This window comes from Hyla sarda, chromosome 1 (assembly GCF_029499605.1).
Source record: "Hyla sarda isolate aHylSar1 chromosome 1, aHylSar1.hap1, whole genome shotgun sequence".
Taxonomy (NCBI): Eukaryota; Metazoa; Chordata; class Amphibia; order Anura; family Hylidae; genus Hyla; species Hyla sarda.
The window spans coordinates 360,854,424-360,869,073 of record NC_079189.1 but is presented as its reverse complement, the minus strand read 5'-3'; the positions used below and the strand labels follow the sequence as shown (position 1 = coordinate 360,869,073).

Below are 14,650 nucleotides of genomic sequence, written 5' to 3'. Positions count from 1 at the left end.
CGGGAGAAATTGTGTTACAAATTTTGGGGGGTATTTTCTGCTTTTACCCTTTTTAAAAATGTAAAATTTTGGGGAAAACAAGCATTTTAGGTAAAAAAAAAAAAAAATTTTTTACATATGCAAAAGTCGTGAAACACCTGTGGGGTATAAAGGTTCACTTAACCCCTTGTTACGTTCCCCGAGGGGTCTAGTTTCCAAAATGGTATGCCATGTGGTTTTTTTTTGCTATCCTGGCACCATAGGGGCTTCCTAAATGCGGCATGCCCCCAGAGCAAAATTCGCTTTCAAAAAGCCAAATGTGACTCCTTCTCTTCTGAGACCTGTAGTGCGCCAGCAGAGCACTTTTCACCCCCATATGGGGTGTTTTCTGAATCGGGAGAAATTGGGCTTCAAATTTTTAGGGGTATTTTCTGCTATTACCCTTTTTAAAAATAAAATTTTTTTGGGAAAACAAGCATTTTAGGTAAAATTTTATTTTTTTTTTTTTACATTTGCAAAAGTCGTGAAACACCTGTGGGGTATTAAGGTTCACTTTATCCCATGTTACATTCCCCGAGGGGTCTAGTTTCCAAAATGGTATGCCATGTGGTTTTTTTTTGCTGTTCTGGCACCATAAGGGCTTCCTAAAGGTAACATGCCCCCCAAAAACCATTTCAGAAAAACGTACTCTCCAAAATCCCCTTGTCGCTCCTTCCCTTCTGAGCCCTCTACTGCGCCCGCCGAACATTTTACATAGACATATGAGGTATGTGCTTACTCGAGAGAAATTGGGCTACAAATACAAGTAAAAATTTTGTCCTTTTACCCCTTGTAAAAATTCTAAAATTGGGTCTACAAGAACATGTGAGTGTAAAAAATGAAGATTGTGAATTTTCTCCTTCACTTTGCTGCTATTCGTGTGAAACACCTAAAGGGTTAAAACACTTACTGAATGTCATTTTGAATACTTTGGGGGGTGTAGTTTTTATAATGGGGTCATTTATGGGGTATTTCTAATATGAAGACCCTTCAAATCCACTTCAAACCTGAACTGGTCCCTGAAAAATACTGAGTTTGAAAATTTTGTGAAAAATTGGAAAATTGCTGCTGACCTTTGAAGCCCTCTGGTGTCTTCCAAAAGTAAAAACACGTCAATTTTATGATGCAAACATAAAGTAGACATATTGTATATGTGAACCAAAAAAAAATGTATTCGTAATATCCATTTTCCTTACAAGCAGAGAGCTTCAAAGTTAGAAAAATGCTAAATTTTCAAATTTTTCATCAAATTTACGGATTTTTCACCAAGAAAGGATGCAAGTATCGACAAAAATTTACCACTATGTTAAAGTAGAATATGTCACGAAAAAACAATCTCGGAATCAGAATGATAACTAAAAGCATTCCAGAGTTATTAATGATTAAAGTGACAGTGGTCAGATGTGCAAAAAACGCTCCGGTCCTTAAGGCCAAAATGGGCTCCGTCCTGAAGGGGTTAAGGACCCAGCCCATTTATACCTTAAGGACCCGGCCATTTTTTTAACATCTGACCACTGTCATTTTCAGCATTAATAACTGTGGGATGCTTTTACCTTTGATTCTGATTCCGAGATTGTTTGTTTTTTCGTGACATATTCTACTTTGTTAGTGGTAAATTTTCGCCGATACTTGAATCATTTATTGGTGAAAAATTCCAAAATTTGATGAAAATTTTTTAAATGTTGTATTTTTCTAACTTTGAAGCTCTCTGCTTGTAAGGAAAACAGACATTCCAAATAAATTATATTTTGATTCACATATACAATATGTCTACTTTATATTTTCATCTTAAAGTTGACATGTTTTTACTTTTGGACGACATTAGAGGTGGCTTCAAAGTTCAGCAGCAATTTTCCAATTTTTCAAAAAGTTTTCAAAATCGGAATTTTTCATGGACCAGTTCAGTTTTGAAGTGGATTTGAAGGGCTTTCTTATTAAAAAATACCCCATAAATGACCCTATTATAAAAACTGCACCCCTCAAAGTATTCAAAATGACATTCAGAAAGTTTAAACCTTTAGGTGTTTCACAGGAAAGTGAAGGAGAAAATTCAAAATCTTCATTTTTTGAACTTGCATGTTCTTGTAGACCCAGTTTTTGAATTTTTACAAGGGGTAATAGGAGAAAAAGCTCCCCAAAATTTGTAACCCAATTTCTCTCGAGTAAGGAAATACCTCATATGTGTATGTCAAGTGTTCGTCGGGCGCAGTAGAGGGCTCAGAACGGAAGGAGCAACAGTGGGATTTTGGAGAGTGAATTTTGCTGTAATGGTTTTTGGGGGGGGCATGTCACATTTAGGAAGCCCCTATGGTGCCAGAACAGCAGAAAAACCCCATCATGGCATACCATTTTGGAAACTACACCCCTCAAGGCACGTAATAAGGGGTCCAGTGAGCCTTAACATCCCACAGGTGTTTGACGACTTTTCGTTAAAGTCGGATGTGTAAATGAAGAAACATTTTTTTTTTCACTAAAGTGCAGTCCCCCCCCCCCCCCCCCCAAATCATCATTTTTACAAAGGGTAATGGGAGAAAATGCCCCCCAAAATTTGTAACCCCATCTCTTCTGAGTATATAAATACCCCATGTTAGGACGTAAAATGCTCAGCGGGCGAACTGCAATGCTCAGAAAAGAAGGAGTCACATTTAGCTTTTGGAAAGCAAATTTTGCTGAAATGGTTTTTGGGGGGGCATATCACATTTAGGAAACCCCTATGGTGCCAGAACAGCAAAAAAATGAAAATAAAAAACACATGGCATACTATTTTGGAAACTACATCTCAAGGAACGTAACAAGAGGTACAGTGAGCCTTTACATCCCACAGGTGTTTGACAACTTTTTGTGAAAGTTGGATGTGTAAATGAGAAAAAAAAAATGTGTTCACTAAAGTGCATTTCCCCCCCAAAATTTTCCATTTTTATAAGGTGTAATAGGAGAAAATGACCCCCAAAATTTGTAACCCCATTTCTTCTGAGTATGGAAATACCCCATGTGTGGACGTCAAGGGCTCTGCTGGCGCATTACAATGCTCAGAAGAGGAGGAGCGCCATTGAGCTTTTTGAAAGAGAATTTGTTTGGAATGGAAGTCGGGGGCCATGTGCGTTTACAAAGCCCCTCGTGGTGCCAGAACAGTGGTCCCCCCCCCCCCCACGTGTGGCCCCATTTTGGAAACTACACCCCTCACAGAATTTAATAAGGGGTGTAGTGAGTATTTACACCCCAATGGCGTTTGACACATCTTTGGAACAGCGGGCTGTGCAAATGAAAAATTTAATTTTTAATTTTCATGGATCACTGTTCCAAAAATCTGTCAGACACCTGTGTGGCGTAAATGCTCACTGTACCCCTTATTACATTACGTGAGGGGTGTAGTTTCCAAAATGGGGCCACATGTGGGGGGGTCCACTGTTCTGGTACGACGGGGGGGGGGGGGGGGGGGCTTTCTAATGGCTTTCTAAACACACGTGGCCTTCAATTCCGGACAAATTTTCTCTTCAAAATCCCAATGGCGCGCCTTCTCTTCTGAGCGTTGTAGTTCGCCCGCAGAGCACTTTGCATCCACATATGGGGTATTTTCTTAGGAAAAAAAGCCCCCCAAAATTTGTAACCCCATTTCTTCTGTTTTCCCTTGGGAAAATTAAAAATGTAGGGTAACACCAGCATTTTAGTGAATTTATTTTTTTTTCATTTTCCCATCCAACTTTAATGAAAATTTGTCAAACACCTGTGGGGTGTTAAGGCTCACTATACCCCTTGTTACGTTCCGTGAGGGGTGTCGTTTCTAAAATGGGGTAACGTGGATATTTTTTTGCGTTTATGTCAGAACCGCTGTAAAGTCAGCTACCCCTGTGCAAATCACCAATTTTAGACAAATGTACATAGTGCGTTCTCACTCCTGAGCCTTGTTGTGCGTCCCCAGAACATTTTATGCCCACATATTGGGTATTTCCGTGCTCAGGAGAAATTGCGTTACAAATTTTGGGGGACTTTTTTTTGCTTTTACCGCTTGTGAAAATAAAAAGTATGGGGCAACACCAGCATGTTAGTGTAAACATTTTAATTTTTTTTTCACACTAACAGGCTGGTGTAGCTCCAACTTTTCCTTTTCATAAGGGGTAAAAGGAAAAAAGCCCCCCAAAATTTGAAGTGCAATTTCTCCAGGAAATACCCCATATATGGCCCTAAACTGTTTCCTTGAAATACGACAGGGCTCCGAAGTGAGAGAGCGCCATGCGCACTACATAGGGATTGCATAGGGGTGGACATAGGGGTATTCTACGCCAGTGATTCCCAATAAGGGTGCCTCCAGCTGTTGCTAAACTCCCAGCATGCCTGGACAGTCAGTGGCTGTCCGGAAATGCTGGGAGTTGTCGTTTTGCAACAGCTGGAGGCTCCGTTTTGGAAACACTGCCGTACGATAAGTTTTCATTTTTATTGGGGGGGGGGGACCGTTTAAGGGGATGTATATGTAGTGTTTACCCTTTATTATGTTGTAGTGTAGGGTACATTCACACTGGTGGGCATTTACGGTGAAAAAATTTGCCGCAGCCCAAACTTCAAGCAGAAAACCTGCCCGTTTGTATGTACCCTGTACATTCACATGGGGGGGGGGGGGGAAACCTCCAGCTGTTTCAAAACTACAACTCCCAGCATGTACTGACAGACCGTGCATGCTGGGAGTTGTACTTTTGCAACAGCTGGAGGCACACTGGTTGGAGAACCTTCAGTTACCCAACTCAGTATTTTCCAACCAGTGTGCCTCCAGCTGTTGCAAGACTTCAACTTCCAGCATGTACTGATCGCCGAAGGGCATGCTGGGAGATGTAGTTATTCAACAGCTGGAGGGACGCAACTACAAATCCCAGCATGCTAAGACATCTGTTTGCTGTTTGGGCATGCTGGAATTTGCAGTTTTGCAACATCTGGAGGGCTACAGTTAGAGAACACTGCACAGTGATCTACAAAATGTGGCCCTCCAGATGTTGCAAATCCCAGAATGCCATGCCCACACAGCAAATAGCTGTCTAGGCATGTTGGGAGTTGTAGTTTTGCAACATCTGGAGGGCTACAGTTTAGAGACCACTGTATAGTGGTCTCAGACTGTAGTCCTCCAGAGGTTGCTAGGCAACTCACCGGCTTCCGTAGGATCCAGGGAGTCGCATAGCCGTCCTCCTGCCGATCGTCGCCCGCTGCTGCCGTCGATCGTCGCCCGCTACCCTTGCCGATGGGCGAGTGGACTTCGCCCACTGTCGGTTTCCCTTTCCTGCCCCACCTATTGTGGGTGGGCACAACGGGGAAACCGAAAGTTAACCCCCCCCCCCGCCCCCGATCTTCTATTGATCATTGCGTCTTGACGACCAATAGCAGGGATAGGAGGGGGGCCACCTTACTCCTATCCCTTCAGGGGGATCGTGGGTGTCACGGACAACCGCGATCCCCCTTATATTCCGGTTCACCGTATGACCCGGAATCGACGCAGATTGTAGGTGTAAATTCACTTGCGATTCGCGCCGGTCGCCGACAAGGGGGGGAGGGGGCTCCTCTGATGACAATCGCCCAACCCCCCCCCCCCCCCCCCGCATTTGCAAGGGGTGCCTGCTGATCGATATCAGCAGTCACCCCCGGTCCCCGCCCGTCACGCAGCGGGTACCGAAATTCCCACGAGCGTACAGGTATGCCCTGGGTCATTAAGTATCAGGGACCGAAGGCGTACCTGTACGCCCTGGGTCCCTATGTGGTTAAAAGGTTAAAAAGTTTTGATGTGAGGTATTCCCTGTTTTTATGATCAGAGTTGGTCCCTGCAGTTTAACCCCTGTGAATGAACCTATGAGCTATTTTATTTATTTATTTTTATTATACTTTTCTTTGTAGAAATGTTGCATAGGTTTTCCTTATGTAATCATGTTAGATGTACTACAACTAGTGTGTCAATAAAAAAAAAAAAAAAAAAAAAAAAAGGGGGGGGGCATTCTCCACAGTTTCTATGTTACTTTCTTTGTTTTTGTTCTATAGGACATTATCCAACTGGCAGTATGAGTTTGATAAATGGGCTCCTTCCGTGGTGAAGATCGCTTACAAGGTTTGCATTGTTAATTATAATTTATAGCTATAAAAATTAGACAGCTTATTGTTTGCATAATTTTTTTTCCCCTCGCTAAAAATTTGTTACTATGAATGCTGCAGTACAGACAAATTGGGCTATTGTGTCTGCTACAATAACCATAGCTATACCTGCCACTGACACCTAGTTCACCAGTTTTAGCTTAATGACAGTCTGAGGCAGATACAGGTGTGGTGTGATCAAGCATGTTGTTGTCGCCTAGTCGGGGTCCTGGTCCCCCACCTGCCGCTGCTCACCTTGCACCCCTCCTTCCCAACTTAAGATGTCGTAGGAGACTATTTCTCTCTCCCCCTTCCCCTCTTTTTCTTCGGCTCTACTCCTCTGAGGATCGTTCCTACTCTTCCCCTCCAGCCAGTTTTCTACTCGGCCCACCACCTGCACCTCTTTCCGAGCATTAGCGTTAGTCCCCTACTCCATTCTGGGTGGCCGTCTACCGCAACTCTAGTTTTCGTCTCTTTGACTCTTCCTTTTTCTAGGTGGGTGATATAAAGGGCTCTGAACATTTCTTGTTGGATCCATTTTGCAATTTCAAAGGCCCGCTGCTGACAGGAAAAAGTTCTTCCCTTTCGTACTTCTTGGGTGGTTCGCAATCGCACTTCGACTCTTCAGTTGCGCAAGGCCACTACATGGTCTTTACTGCACACTTTTTTTTTTCCACAGGGCACACTGGTGCATTGGCAGAGGTGCAGAACTTTCTTTTTCTCTGGTGGTTTCGTTTCCTACCTCAGGGAGTGTTTTTGGATGTCCCGTGATTACGGTCTCCCCCCCCCAAATGATGCGTAAAATCTCTTTCACATAAGTCTTCATTGGGAGACACAGCTTCTACCCATTTTGTGTCAGGTTGATTGTTTTCTGGTTTAGAGTTCTGAGTTTTTTTTTGTATTCTTTTACACATTTTCTCTTTTTGTGGCCTTCTCCTAACAGCTTTGTGCTTTATGTATGACATATTTAAATGTTTTTCTGTGAGCTAAAAAAAAATTACAACACTATCAAATTTAAAGTTTCCGACACCCATAACTTTACTTTTATTTTTGCGTCGATGGGACTGTGTAAGGGCTTGTTTTCGCACACTAAGCTGTAAGTAAGTTGTGGGGGTACACATAGTGTTTTGATCACTTATGATTCCAGTTTTTGGTATGGCAAGGTGACCGGAAAAAAAAACAAAAAAACTTTTTTTCTCATACTGCAATATTTCGTTCACCCCTTTCTTTGTCACTGAATGCCATACTTGCTATTGACATTGGCTTCATGGTGATGTATATGCTTATCTTGTAAACAAAAATTTGTCTAGCCACTATATTACTGTTGCACTTATATTTGTAGTATTAGAGATTCTCCAGGGAAGGATTGATGCAGACAAAATTTTCAGGTTTATTATGTGATCTGAAACCTTTGGTAAATCTATATCTGAAATATTCTGTTAGGGATTATGAATGGCGTTAAAACTCATGCCTTGTCTCATAATTTTAGGGAACGCCTGCAATGAGACGAGCTCTGGTGCCCCAGCTCAGGAGTGGGAAATTTAATGTCCTCTTGACAACCTATGAATACATCATTAAAGACAAGCACATCCTCGCAAAGGTAATTCTCAATTTCTTCATTTTTATTTATGTGCTAGTTGTTTAGGAGGCTAACAACCATCAAACTTTATTTATTTATTTTTAACTCTTTTGCAGTATTGCACTACATAAAGGCTTTTGTCATGTTCTGATTGTATTATTGCTAATCCTTTTTATTTTATTTTTTTTAAATAACAAGAGATAGCATAGATAATTATACACTAGTAAATGTGATTTTATATATATATATATAATCATAATCTCACAGTGCGACACTCCAGCGATCCGTAATAAAGTGATTTTTATTCACCCAAAATGTGTAGCGACATTTCAACCCACTCAATGAGGTCTCTTTCAAGCGTATATATAAGTGTGTGTAAATCAGTAAGTGGAGTGGATGTGATCTCACTCTTAGATCCGGCAGCTTTGCCAATGCTAAATGGATTTTAAATAGCATTTCTCGGTCGCTCTTCATTGGGGGGGGGGGACAACCTTACTGATGCTTATATGCTCTTGCCACTAGTAGGTGCTGACACTAGGAAAAAAAGTCAGCTCCTCCCTGGCAGGATATACCTGCTCACTTGAAGTGAGGTAACTAGTTTTATCTGGTGTCAGCAGGAGGCAAGTTTCAGTCTAAAGTTTCTAGTTTCAGTGCAAAGTTTAGTTTTTCTCCTTTTGTTGTTTTTTCTAGCGTGCGGCGACTGGAGCATGGTGCTGCCTGATCCCCCACCTGCGAGCTAGAGGCACGGTGCATTGCTGGACGGGCCGTTAACTGCTCCTCATGAACAACCAGCGCCTGGCAGTGTACCCTGGATCCGGCGCAAATGAGCATATGTCCGGGGCAGTGAGGGATTAACCCTCGCTCCTTTACTCATGCAGCTATATGTCACTATTCTGGGGCTGGTTTTTGGGGTCCAGGCAGTGAGGGGTTAACTTTTATTCATGCAGCGGAGAGTTGCCAGGGAGCCGCACTATACTTTCCCAACGGGACCTTTTTACTTTCACTTTGAACAGTCCCGCCGGCTGGAGCCGTTTCCTGCTAACCTCTGCACTGGGTCTGCTGTGCGGAGCTGGCGGGGGTGCGCTCCAGGGTATCCCATCGGCGGGGGATCATGGCGGCCGTAACACGGCCCTTCTTCACCCCCTTACTCAACGCGCAAGCCGGGAGGTCAGGCAGCTCCTCCTCTCCGGCTTACACGCTTCTGGGAGCCATCCCCTCTCACTGTCACACCTAGCTCTGCCCCCTTCCCCGCTACAGGGGTCGGGGGCGCTCTATCTAGGATGGGACCGCTCCGTTCCAGCCATATCTCTGCTCCTGAGGCAGAACACGACGGGAGCTTTTTGCTCTGTCCCACAACTGCCCCCTGCCTCGGAGCTGTAGGACGGCTAGCAGGTGCTTCTATAGCACACTGCATTGTGCCGTCGCTGCCCCAGGGGCTTCCTGTCTGCCTGCATATGGCACATATGTACTATGGGCAGCTCTTTGCAGGGTGCCCTTCCAGCCTTTAGTGTATATATTTTCTCACAAAAAATAAAAAATTATAAAATAAAAATGAAAATAAATAAATAAATAAATTTAAAAAAAAATTAATATGTGTGTGTGTGTATGTATTCCTTGGCCACTCACACCTTCTGGTGTGGTTTGGCACCCTCTTGAGGCCCACACTGGCTTGAGGTGTCCCTCTGGCATCCCTAATCCTGCCGTCCTTAGGCAAACCACTGTGGCGTGTTGTTGCCAGAGCTTCACGTTTCTTTGGAAACTGCCAGGGGATATATTCGAACACTCTGTTATACAATGTACAAGCCCTTTTGCGTTCCTGCAAGATGCTCAGGTTTCTTTAGAGATTCCGCATCTGTCAGGTCTTCTGGCCTCCCATCCTCTGGGTGTTATGGCAGGTCATGATCTATGATTCCCTTCTTCACAGGCTACTGCATCCGCAGCTAGTGCTCTGGTTCCCCACATTCAACAGTAGGTCTCCATGGGAGTATTCCTGCATGGGCATGGATTGGTCCTGATATCATTATGCCAGACAGTAGTCTCGCATGTCACGGCTGCCGAGTCCGTGACTAACGCTCCGGTACCCCACTGCTGGTGTGAGGTGTCCGAAGGAATGTTCCGTTGTATACTATAGACTAGGGATTGACCGACATCGTTTTTTTAGGGCCAATACCGATAATCGGTGGAGGTTAGGGCCGATAGCCGATAACTTATACCGATATTCCGGTAAAAGTTATCGGCTATTTATCCCCCCCTCGACACCGCTGCAGGTCATTGATTTAAAGCGGGCACTTTAAATCAAATCACTGCAGTGGCTTTTGCGGTGCCATAGGCCGTCGCGGTGGGGGCGGTGCGGGGGGCGGGGCATTATCGGCTTATCGGCAAGGTAATTGCCGATACCGATAATGCCCAAAATCGTGATTATCGGCCGATAATATCGGCCATACCGATAATCGGTCGATCCCTACTATGGACCCATACCAGTAAGTCAGACAGTGGTCTGCCTGGTTTCCTCTGACTCCTGTCACACATCACACGGCTGATGTATGTGCGGATGGAGTTCCGGTGCCTCACTGCTGAGTGAGGTGTCCGATGGAGTGACCCGTTGGCTACTATTGACCCATACCAGTAAGCCAGACAGTGGTCTGCATGGTTTTCCTCTGCCGCCTATCACACATCCCATGGCTGATGTTCCGGTACCTCTCTACTGAGCGAGGTGTCTGAAGGAATTACCTGTTGTCTTCTATGGACCAATACCAGTAAGCCAGACAGTGGTCTTCATGGTCTCCTACATTGCCTATCACAAGGTTGATATAGCTGCGGCTGGAGTTCGGTACCTCATTACTGCGAGGTGCTCAACGGCATGACTTGTTGTCCACTATGCACCCATACCAGTAAGCCAGACAATGGTCTGCATGGTTTCCTCTGCCGCTTGTCACACATCACGCGGCTGATGTATCTGCATCTGGAGTTTCGGTACCTCACTACTGAGCAAGGTATCTGTTGGAGTGTACCGTTGTCTACTATGGACCCATACCAGTAAGCCAGACAGTGGTCTGCATGGTTTCCTACATCGCCTATCATACGTCTGATGTAGCTGCGGCTAGAGTTCCAGTACCTCACTATTGCGAGGTGCCAGACGGCATGACTTGTTGTCCGCTATGAACCCATACCAGTAAGTCAGACAGTGGTCTGCATGGTTCCTCTGCCGCCTGTCAAACATCATTTGGCTGATGCATCTGCGGCTGGAGTTCTGGTAATTCCCTACTGTGTGACAGGTCCGATGGAGTTTCCTGTTGTCCTCTCTGGTCCTATACCGGTAAGCCGGACAGTGGTCTGCATGGTTTCCTACACAGTTTGTCACACATCACATGGCTGATGTAGCTACAGCTGGACTCCCGGTACCTCACTACCGTGTGAGGTGCTCGTCGGAATTACTTGTTGTCTACTATGGACCCGTACCAGTACGCCTGACAGTGGTCGGCTTGGTTTCCTACACCGCCTTTCATCGGCAGATATATCTGCCGCTGGCGTTCTGGTGCCCCACTGCCGTGCGCGTTATAAGTAGAACTGATCAAGGGTGTCCCGCAGACCCTATTGGATGACAGGGATGCATTCCACAGCTCCTCAGCCTTCCCCTATCTCTGAGGGGGGCGGGGTCTCTATCCATTTCTCCTGGTGGAGGTTCTGGAGGAGGGTCCCTATAGATTCACGGGATTCACGCTAGTCAGACAGTCCTTGTCTGTTGGGTCTTCTACGCCACCAGGTCGCCTGTTGGATGGGCCGCACTCCAGTTCCTCGCTTTCTGTGGGAGATTGATTGGAGTGACCCTGTGCGCTCAGGGATCCTGTTCCAGTCGGACATACGGTTTTCCGCATGGCCTCCTCCTACATCGGGTCACCTGCCATACTCTTTCCACACCGTGGATGTTTGTTCTGGTATAACCCACTGCCAAGGGGTAGTTCCAAGTGAGTCTCCTCGGGTGGCTCCATGGCCTTTCTACAATGCACCACATGCTGGTTTACCAGATTTCTCTCTGCATGCCTGTTACTCTGTCCAAGGCTGGGATCTCACTTCGCTGTGTGTTTCTGTATGCGGGACCGGCGTGGCCATGGTCCCTATGCCACATGACCAGACTGTGTCTGTATGCTTTTCTGGTCTACCAGGTCACCACCTCTGTTTCTGCCGATGCCGCGACTGAAGTCCGGTGTCCCTCTTTCAGATGACCTTCCGCAAAGTTTATCTTTGTTGGTTCATGGGACCTTTTTCTGCCTGTAAGGTCAAACGGTGTCTGCATGTTTCCTGCTCCGCATACATTCTTTTTCTCTTGATTCTGCGGCTGCAGTCTTAGTGTGTGGCACCATTAGTAAATCAGGTATGGGTTTTTTCTGCAGGCTCCAGGGACTTTCTCAGCCTAAGCAGCATCACTCTGCTCCCCTTCCTTAGGTTGCAATGTTGTTCTGCTGGTGGCATACCTCCCTTCCTGTAGGTTCCTTGGATGTCTGCGGTTTCTTTCGTGTTGGCAGTCTTGGTACCCCACTGCTTTCATGAGGTACAATGTTTGTGTCCCTCCATATGATAAGGCCGCTCTGTCAGTGTAGAGCCCACCTTTCCTTCTGTTCGGTGGGGTGTGCCTCGGGACTTCCTGGGATTTTGTTTCCGTAGTTCTGTTGAGCACTTCGGGCTACATTCTCCCAATCCTGGTCCGTGGCTGTGGGGCAACATTTCCCTGCTCCTACTGTGCCTGGCGCACTTGCCACTTCCCTTTCCACAGGGGGTACGAGGGTGCTTGGCAGGGTCAGAACCTGAGCTTCATCTTGGTCACCCTTGTTTTCCCTCCTCTAGGGGGACTTTTTAATTTATTTATTTATTTTTTTTAGCTTTTTCTGCTGCCAAGATGATGCCATCTCTCTGTTTCCACTATATAGGTGGGGTATCTGGCTGGGCCCTTGTTTTTTGCTTAGAGCAATCACCAGTTTTTTTATTCTGTCTAGGCTTATGTGCTTCCTGTCCACCTTTGAATCCTGGCCCTTTTTTTGTTTTTGATTATCTACTGCTGCTCACGCAACCTTGACACTCTCCTGTGTTGGAGGCGTTTATGTTATATTGTATGGGCTGCAACAGCTGGTCTAGCCACAGTCTGTTGTTCGTTTCCTGCCATTGCTCTTCTCCTCCCTTCGCGCACTTCCACTGGAAGGGTGTGTTCTTCCTTCCCTTTTGTCTGTGTCAGTTGTACTGCACTGTCACCATAGTCTTCTGGAATATCTTTCCTGGGCCCAAAACCTAAGGGTCCCGGCTGGGTCCTCGTTTGTTTCCCCCTCCTTTCCCGCTCAGGCGGGACCATTCTTCGGAGTGCTCTGGTCAGCTCGGACCACTGGGATCCAAGACAGGTTAGTCCTTGGCTTGGTCTCTGTCCTAGGATGCTGTGGCATGCCTTCCTTTCTGGCGTCTCTTACGGTCCTTGGGCCTTGTTTATGGTTGAGGCATGTGTAGTGATCCAGCCTGGGCTCCTCCACAATCCCTTTTAGTGGTGTGATCGTTCTGTACTTCACGTCTTCATTTTCCCCAGGGAAGTTTGTCGTCCGGAGAGTTTTCGCGGACAACTGTTTTCCTTTTCACATAGGAGTCTTCCAGGTGACTCGGGATCCTCCATTTCCCATATCGGCCACGCCAGTGTTCGGTGATGTTCCCTTTCGGGGTGTTCCGCTTGTTCCTTGGCTGTTTGATTTACCAGTTCATCTTCCGGGTGAATCAGACCTCTCTAGTTTCCATGTCGGTCTCTCCGGTGCCCGGGATCCCCCTTTTCTGGGCGATCCGCTCCTTCTTCGTTCGGGGTTCATTCCTCCCTAGGTAAAGAGCGTTCCAGTCATCCCGATAACACCAGCCTGGCTACTGTCGCCTTCCGGGTACTCATGGTGGGCCCCTGGGACAGGGGTTTTTGGGTCTGCAGCTGTTTAGGTCTTTGTTCTCATGCACCAGACCTTTTTTGTCTCTTTATGGCCCGTGGACGGGGGATCTTCCGGGAGCCCAATTTCTGTGCCTCGTTTGTCTCTAGCCTGGGGACTCGTCCGCAGGCCTTGTGTACACGTGAGTTCAGTTTCGGGACTGATTCCTTTTCTCTGGTGGTTGTTTTTTTTCCCACCCTAGGGGACTGCTTTGGTACGTCCCATCTGTAAGGTGTCCCCCAATGAAGAGTGACCGAGAAAAGGAGATTTTTTTTTTTTTTTGTACTCGCCCTAAAATCTCTTTCTCATAGCCTTCATTGGGGGACACCGCACCCACCCATTTCTTCACTTTTCGTCCAGATGATCCTATTCGGTTGTTGTTTTTTTTATCCGAGATTCTTTTCTAGGGTCTTTCGGACATATCCTTGGTTGGCTTCTCCTACTGCTTTGTGACAAAACTGGTTACCTCACTTCCAGTGGGCGGGTATATCCTGCTAGGGAGGAGCCGACTTTTTTTTCCCTAGTGTCAGCGCCTCCTAGTGGCAAGAGCATATACCAATCAGTAAGGTGTCCCCCAATGATGGCTATGAAAAAGAGATTTTTTTACGGTGAGAACAAAAAAATCTCCTTTTTCCTTCTTAACAATATTCTCTTAACCCCTTAAGGACCCAGCCCAAATATACCTTAAGGACCCGGCCATTTTTTGAACATCTGACCACTGTCACTTCAAGCATTAATAACTCTGGGATGCTTTTACCTTTCATTCTGATTCTGAGATTGTTTTTTCGTGACATATTCTACTTTATGTTAGTGGTAAAATTTTGTCGATACTTTTATCATTTCTTGGTGAAAAATTCCAAAATTTGATAAAAAAATTTACAATTTGACATTTTTTTTACTTTGAAGCTCTCAGCTTATAAAGAAAATGGATATTCCAAATAAATTATACATTGATTCACATATACAATATGTCTACTTTATGACTGCATCATAAAGTTTACATGTTTTT

The 14,650-nt window shown here is 45.5% G+C and overlaps 1 protein-coding gene across 5 annotated transcripts in view; it reads left to right on the top strand.

The window, feature by feature from the left end:
- Positions 1-14,650, top strand: part of SMARCA2 (SWI/SNF related, matrix associated, actin dependent regulator of chromatin, subfamily a, member 2) — a 272,034-nt gene that overhangs the window by 146,896 nt on the left and 110,488 nt on the right. For all 5 annotated transcript variants that reach the window (XM_056522637.1, XM_056522643.1, XM_056522627.1 and 2 more), the window contains exons 17-18: positions 6,031-6,097; positions 7,610-7,720. In XM_056522637.1, coding sequence (XP_056378612.1) covers positions 6,031-6,097; positions 7,610-7,720 — 178 coding nt within the window. The remainder of the gene's footprint in view (positions 1-6,030; positions 6,098-7,609; positions 7,721-14,650) is intronic.